General features: G+C 45.0%; 1 protein-coding gene and 1 pseudogene across 1 annotated transcript; both read right to left on the bottom strand.

Moving 5' to 3' along the window:
* Positions 1-3,159: 3,159 nt before the first annotated feature.
* LOC143364130 (uncharacterized) lies at positions 3,160-4,010 on the bottom strand. The gene is made up of 5 exons (XM_076804628.1): positions 4,007-4,010; positions 3,840-3,911; positions 3,584-3,771; positions 3,461-3,511; positions 3,160-3,274 (listed from the first exon to the last, which is right to left on the bottom strand). The coding sequence occupies exons 1-5, from the start codon at positions 4,008-4,010 to the stop codon at positions 3,191-3,193; spliced, it is 399 nt and encodes a 132-aa protein (XP_076660743.1). The 3' UTR covers positions 3,160-3,190.
* Positions 4,011-4,050: 40 nt separating this feature from the next.
* On the bottom strand, positions 4,051-10,301 carry LOC143364131 (uncharacterized; annotated as a pseudogene).
* Positions 10,302-20,855: the final 10,554 nt, after the last annotated feature.

Here is a 20,855-nt window from a genome sequence, read left to right on the forward strand (position 1 = left end):
GAAATTTTGCCCTGCAGCCCGTTATATACATTTTCGGTGACCCCTTCCTCACGACGACATGGATGGGGGTGGAATTTTCGCTAAAAGCCATCATGGATGGGGTGGAATTTTCTCGGCAAGAAAATTTTCAAGGGCGTACGAAGACCTTTCTGACCGACTGCGGATTGCTGTCGGCATGCGGACAGCAATAAAACATTTGGCCGCCAGATTTGCCGTTTTGCCTGCGAAAGATGTCGTGCGCTTTCTGTGGAGGTAAAGCATCGGTTATTTTTTCGCCGTTCCAAGGCGAATGGTTATGGCAGAATACTTTTCCGCGCGCCACTCACGGTCGAGGTGTGCCATTATGGCAAAGAAACAGAATCTTCAGAATGTTCGCCGTGTTCGCCTGGGTTGTTTGACAAATTGACTTACTACGACATCACAAGCACGCGACCAAGGACAGGTATAAAAATCCCTATCGACGACCTACCGACCATGGACGTCATAAATCAAAAATCCTTCCGATTGTACCCACCACTTTCGTAATTTTTAAGCCAGCCGAATGCAGCACATGCGGAACCTTGTACACCGTTAGCGTACTAAGATTTACAACCGTAAATGCTTGCGAACCAAATGTTGTACGTGTACTTCCACTTTTCCAATTTTCCACTATTCCCACCACATTTCGAACCTTGAGTTGTATAGTTCCTTATAGTTTCAACCATTACTTCTTAGCATTACAACTTACAATTAAATGAACAATATTCTCTTCTATACTTCGAAAATGGATTCTGTTCGGATGCTGTCGTGGCACCCGGCGAAGAAACCCGAAACAATACTACCAAAAGTGTCCGACATCGCGTGGAATGACTCTATTACATGACAATTCGTGGAATAAGAAGAATTAATTGCACACAAATTGCATCGTTTTGTCTTACGACAAGAAAAAATGTACAGTGAGTGTAAAAAGTATTCGCACACCTCGTGTTGGCTTAAAAAACCATGTATTTCTCTATATAATTGCACACATGTTTATAAAACGAAACATAATTGTAATTGTTATATATTTCAACTACATACTGTCATATGAATATACTTCAAAAGGTTTAAAAAGAGCCGATTTCTTAAAGAATGTACAATTACATACAGAAATATATGGTTTTCTAAAACTATAAGAGGTGTAAGAATACTTTTTACACTCACTGTACATGGAAACTTCTGAATTCTTGTCCATAATGACCTAAAAATGATTAGATGGAAGGTTCCCTGGCAGGAATGCTATGGCGTATCTATATCTTGTCCAATGAGACGAGACAGTAGACGTAAACATAGGCGCACGAGTGCGACAGAGTTGAAGTTACCCTTGCAAGACGATTAGCAAAGGACGCACGCTGGGTGCTTCACTGCCTCGGTCTCGTTGGTCAGAGCATAGGTACGAATGCGCGGCCGATTGGATCAGAGTGCAAGGGACAGGCTTCGTTTCACACGTACTTTCGGCTATAGTCGAGATATTGGCTACAGCGGTCACATATACTATGTAGCGTGTGACGTCGAAGCCAAAACACTAGGACTACGGGCGCGGCTGATATGGGCATTGGCGGACCTAACGATAGACCCCCAAAAATGGTGGCACTTAAAAAATGGCGAAATTAAAATGGTTTTTTTTTGGTTTTTATTGCGTCGTAAGACCTTACGAACGACGCGACAAGCGTGCGACCAAGGCCAGGTATAACAATTCCCATTGACGACGTACCGACCATTGACGTCATAAATCAAAAATCCTTCCGAATGTACCTACCACTTTCGTAATTTTTAAGCCAGCTAAAAGCAACATATGCTTTTTTTTTTTTTTTTCCGTGAGGAAATGTTTTATACATACCCCGGCTCCCTGGGGGAAGCCGGGGTTATGTGGGATTCTCCCCGGGGGATGAACCCCCGGAGACTACCCACTAAAACCTCACGCCCACCTAAGCTACACGGGAGGTTCCTGGATCACGCGAGTACTCAACAGGACACCTCCCAGCTATCATCATACCCCGGGGGAGGGGTTAACCTCCCCCACTGCCTACGCTATAAGACCCCGGGCGGAGGGACCCGCCCGGTGTCCCCATCCCTGGAGCCTTCGGATTGGGCTTCCCGAGCCCCAGCTCGGTCCAACCACAGCTCCCGGAGTCTTCGTGCCCCGCTCGGAGCCGGTATCCCGAAGGAACCAGCCCCGGCCGAGGCAAGAAGACACCGCCACCGGGAGGAAGGGCCGTCGGAGGCGCGATCCGGCACGCCCCGACCCTTCCTTTCCCCAAACCCCCCACGGATCCCCCTCCCCAACCGGGGAGGGACGGACCGACACCCCCCCCCCCAAACCGGGAAATTAACCCGGGGGGTGTCGGCCTATCACGGGGGGAGCTATGCTCCCCCCGGGGGCCCGGGTCAGCTCACGCCCCGGGCCAAACAAAGAGATCCTTGAACGCTCAACATACCTGAGTCGAACGTTTGGAGTGTCCGGTTAGGGTGATCCCATAATTGCAATGAATTACCGAACACCCTTACGTTCCCATATTCTACACCACGCAAGCCAGCTTCTCCTCGACCGTTGGTATATTCGCCTTATGTTATGGTCCGACTGACGAGGTCGCTTAATACTAACAAGGTGACGAGCGGGCATCGTTACCTCTGCCTTTATCCTAATCTAAATACTTAAACATAGCAACGTTTCCGGACGGCGTTGATTCCAAGAAGGGTATTCGTTACATAAATACATTTAACGCGGAATAATCTAGAATGCTATACAACGTCAAAGGCCACACTGTGATCAATTAGGGAAATCCCACAATTACAAGAATTATCAACCACAGTGCTACCGACGGACAAAGCCAAAATGGTTTTAGAAACTAATAATAATTGTTCGGAATGTAACAGACCAATATCAGTCTTCCGTTATAAAATGAATGTCCCAAATCTTCGGATATGGGACTAATTGTACATTAATGACACTTAGTATTATACGTATTGAAATGAATAATTATAAGCAAGTCAAACATGGCAGATTATTGTGTCTTTGCTTAATTCATATTATTGTAGATAATGCTGTCGATCTGGCTATCCTTTATAAAAATATATAAAATCAAATCTGATAAACTCATCTCTACGACATTGTATCTTACTTTGGTGCCAATTAATGTACTCTGTGACTCAAAAGTACTTAAGTGAATACTTAGGGCCACAAAAGCTCAATATTCGGAGACTGCAGCTTCTCAAATATTTTGTACATAGAGAGAACAACCAGCCAACAATATACCTATAAATTAAATTGAGAGAAGTTAGAAATACATCACTATAGACTCCCAGGTTTTAATGGCTAAACTTTGTCTACCTATGTTATGGATCTAATTTCTTATACAGTTTAGATTCTTACTTGGCAATTAAAATCTAAGACAATCTGTGTATTATAAGATGAGAGACAAAAATATTGTCTTATACTTACATTATATGACATCCAAAGCCAGAGACACATTGCGGCAAATGTTGCTTCAAGCTGGAAAAATTAATACCAACATATTAATTTGTAAATTCCTGAAGACTATTTAAGATTCATTCAAAAACTTACGTAGATATAATATCCTCCTACAAGCCAAAGCCCAAAAACTAGTTCGAAAAGACATGCGATAAACCACAATATAAGCCAAGGCAGTAACCAGCCTCGTATTCTCTCCCTTACTCCATGTACCATTAACAGTGCGGATAAGATGAGAAGGATGAAATAAAATATGAAGAACCCTCCGACAATTTGCATTGCTAAAAATGATATGTGTAAAAATGATATTATCACATATATATATATATATATATGCACTAGAACTTACATTCCCTGACATCAGCTTCAAATAAAGGGTTATACAGTTGTGACGATTCTCCTGCATGTAGTTGATAAGAAACTAATATAATCAGTATTATTAATTCATATTATTGTAGATAATGCTGTCGATCTGGCTATCCTTTATAAAAATATATAAAATCAAATCTGATAAACTCATCTCTACGACATTGTATCTTACTTTGGTGCCAATTAATGTACTCTGTGACTCAAAAGTACTTAAGTGAATACTTAGGGCCACAAAAGCTCAATATTCGGAGACTGCAGCTTCTCAAATATTTTGTACATAGAGAGAACAACCAGCCAACAATATACCTATAAATTAAATTGAGAGAAGTTAGAAATACATCACTATAGACTCCCAGGTTTTAATGGCTAAACTTTGTCTACCTATGTTATGGATCTAATTTCTTATACAGTTTAGATTCTTACTTGGCAATTAAAATCTAAGACAATCTGTGTATTATAAGATGAGAGACAAAAATATTGTCTTATACTTACATTATATGACATCTAAAGCCAGAGACACATTGCGGCAAATGTTGCTTCAAGCTGGAAAAATTAATACCAACATATTAATTTGTAAATTCCTGAAGACTATTTAAGATTCATTCAAAAACTTACGTAGATATAATATCCTCCTACAAGCCAAAGCCCAAAAACTAGTTCGAAAAGACATGCGATAAACCACAATATAAGCCAAGGCAGTAACCAGCCTCGTATTCTCTCCCTTACTCCATGTACCATTAACAGTGCGGATAAGATGAGAAGGATGAAATAAAATATGAAGAACCCTCCGACAATTTGCATTGCTAAAAATGATATGTGTAAAAATGATATTATCATATATATATATGTCGGAGATGTCGAAGGCCGAAGAAGATTTAATTATGCAGTTTTGTTTTGTTTTGTTTTGTTTTCCTCGGCATGCGGCCGAGTATGGTTGGGCTCCTGAGAGGGGAGCGCGGCGGCGGGCAGATTGATTTGCCGAGAGAGAAGGGAGCGACGAGGAGACACTTTCGAACAGATCGTCGAAAACGACACTTGTGTTTGTTGTATCTCGAATAAAGAATAAAGTTGTGTGAATCATTGAGCGTGCTTCCAATGGAGAGAAAGAACAAGGGAAAAGCTCCGACATCAGAAGTGGGATCGGCTCGTGCTTCACCGAATTTGGATCGCAATGACTGGCAGGCGATGTATGAGATACAGAATCGGCACGTATTAGAGTTGTTTGAAGCAATTAAAGGACCTTCTGCCTCGTCAATTGCGCTGCCTAAATTCGATCCGGAAGATACGGATATTGAGCCACGCGCATGGTGTGCTACGGCTGACGTTTGTTTGGCTGAACGTCCTCTACAAGGTGGTGCTCTCATTATTACTCTGAGTAAAGCGTTAAAGGGTAGCGCATCAGCATGGCTGTCTCAAGTGGCACATGCGGGGATAACCTGGCCACAATTTAAGGATCTATTCCTCTCACGTTATGACTGTGTGGAAACCTGTGCTGCCAGTATCATCAATGTGAACAATAGCCGACCAAAAGAAGGAGAGTGCCTTGCTGCGTACGCTAGTCGTTTAATTACGTCACTATCAGCGAGGTGGGAAAACCTGAATAAAGAAGAAATTGCTGTTTCATGTGTATTAGCACATGTGGCGCGATTTGACGCTCGTTTGCAACGTATCGCATATACAACTGATATTACGACACGCAGCAAACTTTTAAAGGAAATGAAGGCACTTCCTAATTTGAAACGCAAATTGGTTTCTGACTACGACACGGTTGATACAAAGCGACCCAAATATTTGGCACCTACAGGTGTCAGATGCTATTATTGTGGTAAACATGGCCACCGGGCGGTTGATTGTCGCAATAAGACGATCAAGACTAATTTGAAGACAGCAGTAAATCCGAAGCCAGGAACGTCATTCGATACCAAGAATTCCGTCGTTTGTTTTCGTTGCGGCGAGAAGGGCCACATCGCATCGCGTTGCATCAAACAAAACATCGCTGGTAGCAGTGGGGCTGGAGCTGGTCAACAACGTGTTGATAGCTGTGAAGTTCGTGGTGTATGCGGACAAATACAATTGCAATCTGGTGAGTCGTTTCCTTTTATTTTTGATTCTGGGGCTGAGTGTTCTCTGTTAAAGGAGAGTGTGGCAATTAAATTCTCGGGTATTCGTGTAAATTCGACTATTCATATTATGGGTATCGGAAATTCTGACGTATATAGTACTGTGCAAATTCGTACTGAATGTTCAATTGATGGAAATCGCTTGTCAATTTTGTTTCATGTTTTGCCTGATATTTGTTTGAAATACGGGGTGATGATTGGTCGCGAAATTCTACAACTTGGTTTTACGGTTCAAATGACTGACACAGCTCTGAGAATTTTTAAAGCTAGGTTGGTGGATTCTTGCAATTTATTTTCATGCATTGATGTCTCGTCCGTTAACACTGACTTACCACCAGAAGAGAAACCACAACTGACGTCAGTGTTAAATCGGTTCCCATCCGCTTTTATCGATGGTTTACCCCAAACTCGTGTCACTACGGGAGAATTACGTATACGCCTTAAGGATTCAAATCGAACGGTACAGCGACGTCCATATAGACTTTGTCCAGAGGAAAGACAGACAGTTCGGAATAAAATAGAGGAGTTATTACGCGCCAATATAATTCGACAAAGTTGTTCCCCTTTTGCAAGTCCCATTATTTTAGTAAAGAAACGAGATGGTACGGATCGTATGTGTGTCGACTATCGTGAATTAAATAATAACACGGTACCGGATAAATTTCCTTTGCCTCTCATTTCTGATCAGATTTCGAGGTTATCCGGAGCCAATTATTTCACGTGTTTAGACTGTGCAAGTGGGTTTCATCAAATACCGGTTAGTCCTGAAAGTATAGAACGTACTGCTTTCGTTACTCCTGATGGACAGTTTGAGTATTTGGCTATGCCATTTGGTTTGCGCAACGCTCCCAGTGTTTTCCAACGTGCCGTGTCCAATGCTTTGGGTGACTTGGTATATTCGTATGTAGTCCTGTATATGGACGATATTTTGATTCCGTCAAACGACGTATGCGATGGTTTACAAAGATTACGTGAAGTTCTAACAGCCTTGACTAAAGCGGGATTTTGTTTGAACATTGCAAAATGTTCCTTTTTAAAGCGTCGAGTAGAGTTCCTTGGTTATGAAATTTCTGCGGGAAAAGTGAAGCCTAATCCCCGAAAGATTGAAGCTTTAACTCGGCTGCCTCCACCTGAAAATGTACATCAACTAAGACAATTCATTGGTCTTGCATCATATTTCCGTAAATTTGTGCCTGATTTCTCCCGAATTATGGCACCCTTATTTCGTTTAACCTCCGGTAAGCAACTTGACTGGAAACCTGAACATGATGAAATTAGACAGAAAGTAATTGGAACGTTAACGAGTGTACCTGTACTCACGATCTTCAATCCGGGTCTCCCTATTGAATTGCACACGGATGCAAGCGCGGAAGGTTTCGGAGGAATTCTCTTTCAAAAGATAGAAGATAAATTACATGTTGTTGAGTACTGTAGTAAGCGGACCGCGGATGCCGAGTCAAAATATCATTCCTATGAGTTGCAAACTCTGGCGGTGGTTTACGCTGTCAAGCATTTTCGATATTATTTACAAGGCCACCATTTCACCGTAGTCACTGATTGTAATTCATTAAAAGCCTCGCGGAATAAAGTTGATTTAACGCCACGGGTACATCGATGGTGGGCCTTTTTACAAGCTTTCGATTTTGATATCCTTTATAGAGAGGGTAAACGTATGGCTCATGTTGATTTTCTCTCGCGAAATCCTCTTTCAAATTCCTTAACACCGAATTTTCAGAAGGTTGAGCAGAAGCGTGTAAATTTAGCCACTTTGTCTGCCAATTGGTTACATGCGGAACAACTACAGGATGAAGAAATTCAATCTATTATTTCAAAATTGAAAGACGGTCAACTTTCTCGTGATCTTGCCAAAACTTATGAAATACGTTCGGGTATTTTGTATCGTAATATTCAAAAGAATAATCGTACACGTTTCCTTCCTGTTGTGCCGCGAGCATATCGGTGGTCCGTGATTAACCACGTGCATGAGTCGATCATGCATCTCGGTTGGGAAAAGACGCTGGATAAAGTTTACGAGTATTATTGGTTTGATACTATGTCCAAGTATGTCCGAAAATTCGTGGATAATTGCATTACTTGTAAACTCTCGAAGTCTCATTCGGGTCGCACACAGGTAGAACTTTATCCCATTCCAAAGACTAGTTCACCCTGGCACACGGTACACATTGACATTACCGGTAAACTTAGTGGCAAGAGCGATATTAAGGAATATGTGATAGTTCTTATAGACGGATTTACAAAATTTGTTCTCTTGTATCATACTTTGAATATCGACGTTGTCAATGTAATCAAAGCATTAAAATTCGGCATATCCCTCTTCGGAACACCTTCTCGAGTAATTGCTGATCAAGGGCGCTGTTTTGCAAGTAAAGATTTCAGAACATTTTGTGAATCTCATGGCATAAATCTCCATTTAATAGCTACTGGTTCTTGTCGTGCGAACGGTCAGGTGGAGCGTATAATGGGAACCTTGAAAGGAATGTTAACTTCTGTAGAGGCTTCTGAACGATCATGGCAAGACGCCCTTGAGGACGTACAATTGGCGTTGAATTGTACGATACATCGGGTAACCAGGGCTAGCCCTCTTGAACTCATGATTGGAAAACTGGCAAGACCGTTAAATTTATTGACTGTTGACGATACTGAAACTGAGGTCGATATTCTGAGAATAAGAGAGCAGGCGGTTCACAACATTAAGAAAGCATCGATTTATGAAAAATCGCGATTTGATTCTAACAAGGCAAAAGTAGTTAAATTTAAAGTTGGAGATCTTGTTCTAATTGAGAATCACGAACGTAATCAGAATAAGTTGGATCCAAAGTATAGGGGTCCATTTAAAATTCAAGAGTTGCTGGAAGGTGACCGTTACCTCCTTAAATCTTTGACTGGTAACAGAACATACAAGTATGCACACGATCGCATTCGAGGGATGCCGCAGAGTCGGCTTCCTCCAGAGTTAGATTTGTCCAGTGATGAACGAGTTGTTGAGAGTGCCGGTGAAGGCACCGCAGTTGATATTTAAATGGGCATGGCAGTTTAGCTGCATTACATGCGTTGGTCGTAGCCGTAACTGCAATTTCATTGTGGAATTGATCAGGGCGCGGTGCGCGGCTGGCGATGTAATGGAGGCCCGAGTCTCATTAAAGGAGACTGTTAATTGGTCGACTTGGAGTGACCTGGGAGTCTTAGTGACTCTATTGAGTGTTAAATTTGGCCACTGCATGCACTGTCGTAGTCGTAACTGCAATTTTCTAGGAAAATTGAACAGGGCGCGATGCGCGGCTAGTGATGCGGCGGGGCCTGAGTCTCTTTAAAGGAGATTGGTATTTGACTGACTTGGAGTGATGTGAGGATTCTGGTGATTCCTTGAGTGATAGTGTGCATACGATATTTTGATACTTAAACGAATGAATATACACTGTTACTCTATTATTCTCATTGAAATTTCGAATTTGTTAGTACAAAATTTTCTTTTCTTTAGATATCTGAAAAGATCAAGACAACCCAGGATTAAATCTAGACCAGGATGGTTTACATACACACGAGGACGTGTGATTTGTCAGAATGGCCGTGTCGGAGATGTCGAAGGCCGAAGAAGATTTAATTATGCAGTTTTGTTTTGTTTTGTTTTGTTTTGTTTTCCTCGGCACGCGGCCGAGTATGGTTGGGCTCCTGAGAGGGGAGCGCGGCGGCGGGCAGATTGATTTGCCGAGAGAGAAGGGAGCGACGAGGAGACACTTTCGAACAGATCGTCGAAAACGACACTTGTGTTTGTTGTATCTCGAATAAAGAATAAAATTGTGTGAATCATTGAGCGTGCTTCCAATGGAGAGAAAGAACAAGGGAAAAGCTCCGACATATATATGCACTAGAACTTACATTCCCTGACATCAGCTTCAAATAAAGGGTTATACAGTTGTGACGATTCTCCTCCATGTAGTTGATAAGAAACTAATGTAATCAGTATTATACATATTGCCTGAAAAAAGAAATTTCTTGAACCTCAATAAAGAGTGATAAGGAGATTAATGTATCACAAACTTAATATAAAGAAAGTAAAACTGATATATAAATACATACAATTGTGTAAAAAGCAATGGCTTTGCATCCTGTTTTGACACTATTAGTCCAAACAAAGGGTGACCAACAGGATTCCTGTTGCGGACGAAATGCCGTTTATGTTTATAGAGTGTTACGGATCCGCCGTTTGTTACTACATGTGTTCGAAAGTGGTGTGAAACATTATGCGTATTCTGTTGTATTCTGGCGTGTTCGGCTGTTTTGGTGTATTCTGGTATATTCATTTGTATTGGCGTTAGTTATAAGAAATGCGTTGTATGGCTTATATGAATGATGATTGTAAAAGTGTGTGTGTGAAGAGAGAGAGACAGAGCGAAACCGTTGTGTTCACCGGTCTCCTGAAAAGGGGATTCTCGCCGGCATCGCGTCATGTGTTCGACACCTCGAAAGGTCGGAAAGAACAAAAGGCCGCGTGGTAAGATCGCTGACACCAGCGATCTAGGCCCGTTTATGACCCAAGGAGAAGGATGTGATCACCCTTCTGCGAATTGGGGCAACGTGCACGGTCAGACCCGAAGGGTCGACCGGGGCTGGTAGGCCTGCGAGCCGGCGGGGAGCGGTACGCGCCGAAAGTGAGCATAGCGGCGAACCGAGAGGAATTTCGCTCTGTATCGTGTCACCCGTCCTCGGAGCAAGTGCGATTTTCCTACAGCGTTAATGAACAAAGTGGAATAAAGTGTTATATGTAGATACGATTAATTGCTGTATCATTTCACCCGTCTTCGGAACAACGTGCGATTTTCCTATCCTGTGTTGAAGAACTAACATTTGGTGCCGAAACCCGGGACTTTGTTCGGGGATAGCAGGATAGAGAATCGATCGCTCGGGTGAAGTGTGTAACAAGTGAAGTGTCGTGACGATGACGGCGAAAAGGAAGAAGAACTATCAAAAGGGGAACAGCGTGGTCCAGCCGCCAACGAAGAGGACTCGGGCGGTGCAAGAGGGCAGAGTGACAGCGGTCGTGGAGCCACCACGGCGCCCACTGCCACCGGAAGTTGCAGAACCGCCTGTTCCAGGATCAAGTGGGATTTTTCGTCAATCCGATCAATCGCCGCAGGGAACGAGAGGTGACGCCATGCCCACCTTCTGTTCGCCGACGGCGCACCCGAGTGACAGCCCTGGGCCATCGAACTTCGAGGACGCCGCAGGGGATGGGACATCCGCGCAGCGTCACAGCACCCCATTGCCAGGTAATTCGGGTATTTCGGCAAGCAGGCGTCCAGCCGTCGATCCGGCGACGCGTTTGGCGGAAGCAATAGAAAACACCCTGCTCGCGGTGAGGGAGTCTTCCGCGAGCGAGGCGAATTCGCGGCTCGTCAACCGACTAACCTCCGCGAAAGCCTTGCCAACCTTTTCGGGCGATCCGTTTGAGTGGCTTCATTTCAAGGAAGCGTACGAGCTGACGTCGGAGCTCGGCGGCTTCAGCGAACGCGAACATATCGCGCGGTTGTTCGGAGCCTTGACAGGCGAAGCGCGCGAAGCTGTGCGAGTGTTACTAGCGACGACCCGCGACGCTAAGGAAGTGATGCAAACGCTTGAGTTACATTATGGCAACAAGAATTTGATCGCCGAGAAACTCTCCAGCGCAATAAATGAATTGCCTCACCTAAACTCGGGAAAGGTTAACATGGTGCAGTTCTCTACGAAGCTGAAAAACACGGTCGCGGCCTTCAAATCATTAGGACTTGTCGGTTATCTACACAGTTTTGATCTACTGAAGAGCGTTACGGGCAAATTACCATCGGCCTTGATATACGCCTTTAATAGATACGCGGCCGAAACGTCCCCGGAAAAGACAAGCTTGGAAAAGATGGCCGACTTTATGCACCGAGAGGTAGAAGTGGCGGCAGCGGCGGGGACGTTGAGCTTAGCATCAACCTCGCGGTCGGACCCTAGGATGCCGACGAAAAAACCGCGGCCTTCCGAGGCGGGCACGTCCTACATGATGAGACACGAACCGCGCGCGGGAAAGGATGATAGCGACGCGGTGGGTTGCGCGTTTTGTCGAAGATCGAATCACTTGCCCGAAGCCTGTACACGCTTCCTTCGGGAACCAGTGAACATTCGTTGGCGCCTAGTTAGGAAACGGCGATTATGCTTTAACTGCTTGGGACGTGACCACATGCGAGACGACTGTAGGAAAGGAGGTTGTGCCGTGTGTCGGGCGCGACACCACGCACTTTTGCACGAGAAGAGGTCGGTTACAGCGACAAGTAAAGAAGGTCGAAGGACGACGAAAGCCGGCAAAGGTGCATCTGAACAAGCAGCTGGCGCCTCATCGCCGACCAATGACGTCAATCAAGGGTGACCCGCATCGCCGCACGTACTCTTAAAAATATTGCCAGTCCGCGTATTTGGCCCGGGGGGTTCTAGGGATACCTATGCACTACTCGATGAGGGCTCTACGGTCACGCTGATTGACAGGAAATTAACACGTCAAGTGGGGGTGAGAGGTCCGAAGGTAAATCTCGCGTTGAAAGGAATAAATGATCGAGATGCTGTGGTCTCGAGCAGCGAGAAAGTTAGTGTGGTTCTACGCGGAACACTAGAGAGCCATCGCATTGAGCACGCGTTAGCGGTACAGGATTTAGATCTTCCCAGTCAATCTCTTCCAGATCATCTTGTAAAACACGTAAGTGATACGGATCACGTGACCTTGAACGCGTATAAAGACGCACAGCCCAAATTACTTTTGGGCCAAGATAATTGGCCTCTAATAGTTACACGTGAGTTACGAAACATAAAGGAGCATGGCCTCGCGCTTTCGAAGTCTCTTCTAGGCTGGGTCTTACACGGGACGATACAGTCGCAGAGAGGTGTCGACCGAAATTCGCTAGAATACTTAGCCGACCGCGTCAACACATTAGACGTAAGGAAACGCGAGAGCCGCCAAGAGCTCGACGAATTAGTCAAGTTTTATTTTCAAATGGACGATTTTGGCGTCGGGGTTGATGCTAAACCTAGAAGCGTTCACGATCATGCCTGGAAGACGTTGAAAGAAACGAGTCGCTACACAGGCGATGCTTGGGAGACCGGCCTGCTTTGGAGATCCGATAATGTTTCAAGTATTGACAGTTTCACGACGGCGCGGAAGAGACTCCTTGCGTTGGAGAAAAGGCTGGACCGCGATCCGGAATACGCCGCGTTGTATTACAAGGAAATGGAGCGGCTCATCAATGACGGATACGCTAAAAAGAGGGTAGATGATACGCGAAACGCGCGCGTTTGGTATCTGCCACATTTTGGGGTACAAAATGCTAGCAAGCCGGGAAGACTGAGGCTGGTGTTCGATGCTGCCGCTAAAACAAAGGGTGTTTCCCTGAACGACATGCTCGAGACTGGGCCGGACCTGTTGCAGCCATTGGCAGGTGTATTGCTACGCTTTCGCCAATACGCGGTGGCGTGCAAGGCAGACATCAAGGACATGTTTTTACGTGTAAAGATAAGGGAGGAAGATCGCGACGCGCAGCGTTTCCTATGGCGCGGTCGTAGTCGCGAAATAGAGCCGGAGGTTTACACGATGACAAGCCTGATATTCGGGGCGAAATCATCACCGTGCAGCGCGATATATATAAAAAATCGTAACGCGGAGGAATACAAGCATTCGGAACCCGCACCCGCCAGAAGCATAAAAAAAAATAGCTACATGGACGACTTCCTAGTAAGCCGAAGTTGTGTGAAAGAAACGCTAGATCTCGTTCGAAACATAACGAAAATTAATGCTCGCGCAAACTTCAAGATGCACAGTTGGGCAAGCAACGCGTCGGCGATAGTCAACGCGATGACTAGGGAGGAGTCCATGAGGGATGGCGATGAAACGCGACTCTGTGACCGACGAGGAGAGAAGGTGTTGGGCCTCTTCTGGGACACGAAGACGGACGAATTGGCATTCAAAGCGGATACGGAAAGGATCCCCGTAGAGGTGACGCGTGGACTCAGGAAACCAACGAAACGCGAATATTTGCGCGTCATCATGTCGATCTTCGATCCTCTCGGCTTCCTCGCCCCCTTTACGGTGAGATCCAAGATATTAATGCAGAAAATTTGGCGTAGCGGAATCGGCTGGGACGACTCATTACGAGACGAAGAAAACGTCAATTGGCTAGCCTGGTTACGAACACTATACCAGGTACGAGGCGATCGCGTTCCGCGCTGCCTAATGCCAACCAACTGCAATCAGACAAAAGTGCAGCTACATGTTTTCTGCGACGCGAGTTTAGAAGCGTATGCTGCGGCCGCGTATTTGAGAACAGAAGTGCAGAACGGTCCGACTAATGTCGTCTTAATTATGGCGAAATCAAGAGTAGCACCCCTCAAGCCGCTCTCCGTTCCTCGGATGGAACTGCAGGCTGCGTTACTGGCGGCAAGATTAGCAAAAACCCTCTCGGAAGAACTTGATTTCAACTTTAATCAGCGTTTCCTATGGTCCGACTCAGCCACAGTTATCAGATGGATAAAAGGAGAACCGCGAATCCGGCAGGTTTTCGTTGCGCACCGACTAGGAGAGATCGACGACATCACGGAGGGCTCGGAATGGCGATGGGTCCCGTCGAAACAGAATCCCGCGGATAGCGCGACGCGTTGGTCCAACGAAGCAACCCGCACGGCTACTCAATGGTATCGTGGGCCCGAATTCCTGCAGAAACTGGAAACCCATTGGCCGGTGGAAAAGCCACTCAACGATACCGAGAAGAAGACGATAGATAACATGGAAATCCGCAAGACCCTCGTGTGCGCTTCGCGTTCATTGCCGTTGGCGAATCTTCCACTAGCGATAAGAGTTTTGGGATGGAGGGGTTTATTGGCCGTAGCTAGACGAGTACAAACTGCGATAGACCGCTGGCGAAGTAAACCGCGAACGGGAATAAGCATCGAGAGCGTAGCGGCGGCCGAGCGATATTGGTATCGTGTGATCCAGGCCGAGCACTTCGAGAAGGAAATCAACACCATCAAAAATGGGAAAGACTTAAATAGAGACAGTAAAATCGCGGGGTTAAGGCCATACTTAGACGAATGCGGGATATTGAGAGCAAGCGGACGAGCGGTTAACATTCGCGAATCCAAATTTAATAATCATCCAATAATCCTGGACGGCGAGCACCCGGCCACGCGGATGCTCATAAAAGAGTTTCACAGGCGCTTTTATCACGGAAGCAGCAATGCGGTCATGAACGAGCTGCGACAAACCTTTTACATAGTGGGGTTAAGGAAGGCCCTGCGTTCGTTGTCGAAGAGATGCATAGTGTGTCGCTTGCAGCGCGCCAAACCGCACGCTCCCATGATGTCTGCACTACCCGTGGGGCGTGTAGCGTACCGACAAAGACCGTTCAGCCATTGTGGGATTGACTATTTCGGCCCCATGTTGGTGAAAATCGGCCGGAGAAGAGAAAAACGTTGGGGAGTGCTCTTCACTTGCCTCACTATACGAGCTATTCATTTGGAGCTAGCCCACAGCTTGAGCGCGAGCTCCACCATAATGGCTTTGCAACGGTTAGCTGCACGTCGAGGCAACCCCCTTATCATGTACAGCGATAATGGGACGAATTTTAAGGGCGCAAGTCGAGAACTTAAAGAAGCGATTGCCGGGATCAACCAAGAGAAACAGCAAGGATACGCGTTGACGAAGGGCATGAAATGGGTCTTTAATCCACCGGACGCCCCACACATGGGTGGGGCGTGGGAACGCTTAGTGAGATCCGTGAAAGTCGCGTTACAAGTGGTCTTGCGCGAACAAGCTCCTACAGAAGAAGTGCTATATACGATGTTGACAGAGGTAGAGCACTCTGTGAATTCGCGCCCGTTAACCCAGGTACCTGTAGATGCTCGGGATGACGAAGCACTGACGCCGAACCACTTTTTAATAGGCTCCTCGTCAGGAAACATAAAATTGGGGAGATACGATGCTCAATCCAAGTGTTTGCGAAAGCAATGGAGGACGGCGCAAAGCTTTGCCGACGCCTTTTGGAAGCGTTGGCTACGGGAGTACCTCCCGTCGATAATAGCACGGCCAAAATGGTCAGAAAGGGCGGATCCGCTAAAGCGGGGTGACCTCGTGCTCATTGTCGATTTGCAAGCGCCACGAAATAATTGGAAAAGAGGGACGATCATCGAGGTATACCCTGGGTCAGATGGGGAAGTGAGGATAGCGAAAGTGCGTACTTCGTTGGGTGACTTCACGCGTCCGGCGCGAAAACTTGTCCGACTATTAAAAAATGAGGAAGTATAAACTCTGCGATTTATACGAAGGGGGGAATGTTGCGGACGAAATGCCGTTTATGTTTATAGAGTGTTACGGATCCGCCGTTTGTTACTACATGTGTTCGAAAGTGGTGTGAAACTGTTCGCGGCGATTTTGTAATGTCGATCGTATCATCGCGAAGGAAGACGATAATCGCGTCATGTAGATATATATGCGAGTCTAGCGAGCGATTCACGGTGGTCGCGATTGACAAGCAGGCGTTGTTGTGGAAACGGTCGAAAACAAAGAAAGAGTGTGTTGAGAAAAAAGGTTGAATTTACTTGTCAGAAGGAGAGAGTCGACTCGGGTCCTTCATGCGATAGTTCGTAATTGAAAATTGAGTTGCTTTTTTGGTTTGAATGCTCACGCGAGTGATTCCGGGTAATAGGAGATTTGGTTTCGCACTCGGTTCGGCAATACTTGAATCCTCCCAGGCCGGCTCACAGATCCAAGGGCATTGGCAGCTTTGAAGCTCCTTTCCAGTGAATCCCGAAGCTGGGACGGATTGCAAGGCTAGCCGTAGTGCTGCCGGCAGAGGAGTGCCCTATGGGCCAGCCGGCAATTGTGCAGAGTTCCAGTGGAACTCTGCTGTGGATCACTACGCGCAGAGACTTGAGTATTAACGGTAAGAGAGCTCTCTTAGTTTTAGACTAAAATGTCCTTTAGCATGTAAATTGCTTGTAACGCCGATTTTCTAACCTCGTTATCTATATTTAAGCACTATTTGATACTGGGCTTTCGTACGGCGAAATTCTTGTAGTTGCTTAATAGAATAAATTTATTGCATCTTGCTTTGGCTTTTCCTCGTAATCCGTCGAGGTTTTTATGCCGAAGCAAGAATTTGTTCAACCGGGAAATTGTGTATTTCATTCTAGTATAAGTTCGAACATTGTTTAATCTGAACTTCTATGAATCCTGTCTTTTAAATGATTGAAAAACAGAAACATTATGCGTATTCTGTTGTATTCTGGCGTGTTCGGCTGTTTTGGTGTATTCTGGTATATTCATTTGTATTGGCGTTAGTTATAAGAAATGCGTTGTATGGCTTATATGAATGATGATTGTAAAAGTGTGTGTGTGAAGAGAGAGAGACAGAGCGAAACCGTTGTGTTCACCGGTCTCCTGAAAAGGGGATTCTCGCCGGCATCGCGTCATGTGTTCGACACCTCGAAAGATCGGAAAGAACAAAAGGCCGCGTGGTAAGATCGCTGACACCAGCGATCTAGGCCCGTTTATGACCCAAGGAGAAGGATGTGATCACCCTTCTGCGAATTGGGGCAACGTGCACGGTCAGACCCGAAGGGTCGACCGGGGCCGGTAGGCCTGCGAGCCGGCGGGGAGCGGTACGCGCCGAAAGTGAGCATAGCGGCGAACCGAGAGGAATTTCGCTCTGTATCGTGTCACCCGTCCTCGGAGCAAGTGCGATTTTCCTACAGCGTTAATGAACAAAGTGGAATAAAGTGTTATATGTAGATACGATTAATTGCTGTATCATTTCACCCGTCTTCGGAACAACGTGCGATTTTCCTATCCTGTGTTGAGGAACTAACAATTCCAGAACTGCCATTATTATGCTGCAAAAAAAAACGTGTATATTGTTTACCGTTGCTACAAAATACGAATAATGGAACTAGTATACAACACCCACTTGTTATTAGTGCATTAAATGCTTGGGCGTCGACGCGCAACAGGTCTGCCAACTGTGAATATGGTGAACTATGGTTCTAGCTGTTAAAATGAAACGGAAATTCGAAATTGTACATAAATTACAAATTAATTTGCATCTTGGTATGTCCACTACGTTACATTCGTGATTCATACCATCAAATTTTCAAGAATTCAATGCATCAAAATTAATTAAGACGTACACTAGAATTATGAGAGAAACTTGTCCAGAAAGGATGAATCAGTTCTATGAAGGATATAAGTATAAAATTGTACAATCATTATTGAATTAAATATTTTAAATGATTGCAAGTGAGATCTTTAACATAGAAGTAGAATATTGTACAAAATAGGCTGCAGGTAAATGGACTAGTTTGTCATCAGAATCCAAACAACGTGCTAGGAATCACTGTAATGTAGTGCTTTATAAAGTCTATTTACCCAGTTAGCCAAATGCCTACTCGACCAAATCCTGCTCGAAGCAAAAGAGTTATGTATTTCGTACCAAACCCTGCTCGAAGCAAAATTTGGAGCTCGTGTGCTTTGATTGTGACACCAAAGTGTGTCGTGAAATTCCTAACGAAATGCGGCGACAGATGTTTGTCACATCCATGCGAAGCCTACAGGTAAAATTCCATGCGGCATCATGTGGCCGTAGGCTCGCCGGGTGAGACACTTCTAGGCCTATTTGAGCCGCACCTGGAGGCCTTTGCCTCCTTATCGGCTAAAAGAGTGAAATTGGTATTACCGATGGATGTGGGTGAGCCGAAGCTATCTGATTAAAACTCAGGAAATTTTCAAAAACCTGAGTGAATTTGCAATGAAGGATGTGCAACATCCGTGGCAAGAGCCATGGAGTATGGCCCCTAAGGGCAGTAATAGGAAATTTTTCCCTTGTTTCCGGAGGGTTTGTATAACAAACCCAGGGAAGTCGGGAATGCATCTATCTGTTTAAAGATGATGTAATGACTTTTATAATATTTAATTCTAGGATGAATAACGCCTGAATGGCTATACATAAAAATTATAATTGTAAGAAGGGAAAGATAATATATTGTTACGAGCCAGGGCTATGAGCAGCGCGAGAGGCCGGCGAGGGGATTTTTACCCCAGGAATATGGTTTCAATTGTTAGTTAGGTACGCGGACGCACCCGATGCGAAATCGAGGAGCCGCTAGGATCACCGACACACCTTTGGACGCATTTGACAAAATTTCCCTGGACACCGTTGGACCATTACCAGTCACACCAGGAGGAAATCGATACAGCCTTACCATGCAGGACAATTTAACCAAATATTGTATTGTAGTAGCAATACCCAACATCCGAGCCACTACCATTGCCGATGCTTTCGCAAGGCATTTCATCGCAGTCTATGGAACACCTCGAGCCATACTAACAGACAAAGGAACCAGTTTCATCGGAAACCTCATGAAAAATTTATCTGAGATTTTCAAAATCAAACAGATCACCACCTCAGGATACAGACCGCAAACCAATGGATCATTAGAACGAAGTCATATTGTACTCACGGAGTATCTCAAGCATTACATGGATAGCTACGAGGACTGGGATTTGCTAATTCCTTTTGCAATGCTCTCCTACAATACCTCAGTTCATGAAGCCACAAATTTTACACCATACGAATTAATTTTCGGTAAACAAGCTCGGGAACCAACCTCGTTCCCAACTGGTACGAACCTAAAAACATATGGAGACTATCTAACTGAATTAATAACCAATATAATCCGAATACGTAATTTGGCTGCAAACAACCTTAATAAAGCAAAAGCTCGCTCTAAGAGCTACTACGATTGCAAGGCAAACCCCGCCACATTCAAAGTAGATGATCTCGTTTACGTACTCTTAGAACCTCGTACTAGCAAATTCGACCCCCATTACATTGGACCATACAAAATACTAGACGTGACAGACTTGAATAATGTTGTATTACAAACACCAAACAAAACGATAACTAAACATCAGGACAAATTAAAGCACGCTCATTTTGAACCAACAGTCGGGAATGACCATGATTCTCTTCTGCGCGTTCCTGCTGCCACTGACAATGGGTCAACACCTGGGAGATAACGACTCAACAATAGAAATATTACAACAAGGCACCGGCTTATTCTTCGAGAAATTTTCGGACATCCGGACCTACCAAACACAATGGCGCCTAGTAACTTCACTCGACGTCAATAAATACCTGCAACACGCACCACCGGTACAACAACTGATTTCCATAATCGACCAGCTCTGCAAAAGGCACGATGCCACTAAATGTCTCAACGAAGACCTCGGACCTCGATTGATAAAGAAGGAAGAAAACACGCGTTATTACCGGAATTTGATAAAATCTGCGATGGGTGACCATCCATACCTCAACACAAAATCACCCCGACGTAATGCACCGTTTGGATTCATCGGAACAGTCAGCAACATTCTCTTTGGAACCTTAACTCAGGAAGACGCAGATTATTACAATCACGAATTGAATAAAATATACAGAAACGAGCATGAAATCACAGAGATAATAGCAAGACAAACCCATATTATAAAGGGAGAGTTCTCTACGGTGCATACAAGATTACTGAATTTAACGAATGGAATGTCGAAACTTATGAAAATAGTTTCCGAGCACTCCAAGCAACTATATGAAACACAATCAGAAATAGACAGGTTGCGATTCGAGGGTGCCATAAGGGAATCTTTGTTCGAAATCGAAAGAGGTTTAGACGACGACAGCACCAACTTGCTACTGCTAATAGATGCAATATTATTGGCGAAACAGGGGATTTTGCATCCAGCAATCTTCTCACCCCAACAGTTACTAAATTCCGCTTTGAAAATCAAGCAAATCTCGTCGCACGAG

The sequence above is a fragment of the Halictus rubicundus genome, unplaced genomic scaffold (genome assembly GCF_050948215.1).
Source record: "Halictus rubicundus isolate RS-2024b unplaced genomic scaffold, iyHalRubi1_principal scaffold0292, whole genome shotgun sequence".
Lineage (NCBI taxonomy): Eukaryota > Metazoa > Arthropoda > Insecta > Hymenoptera > Halictidae > Halictus > Halictus rubicundus.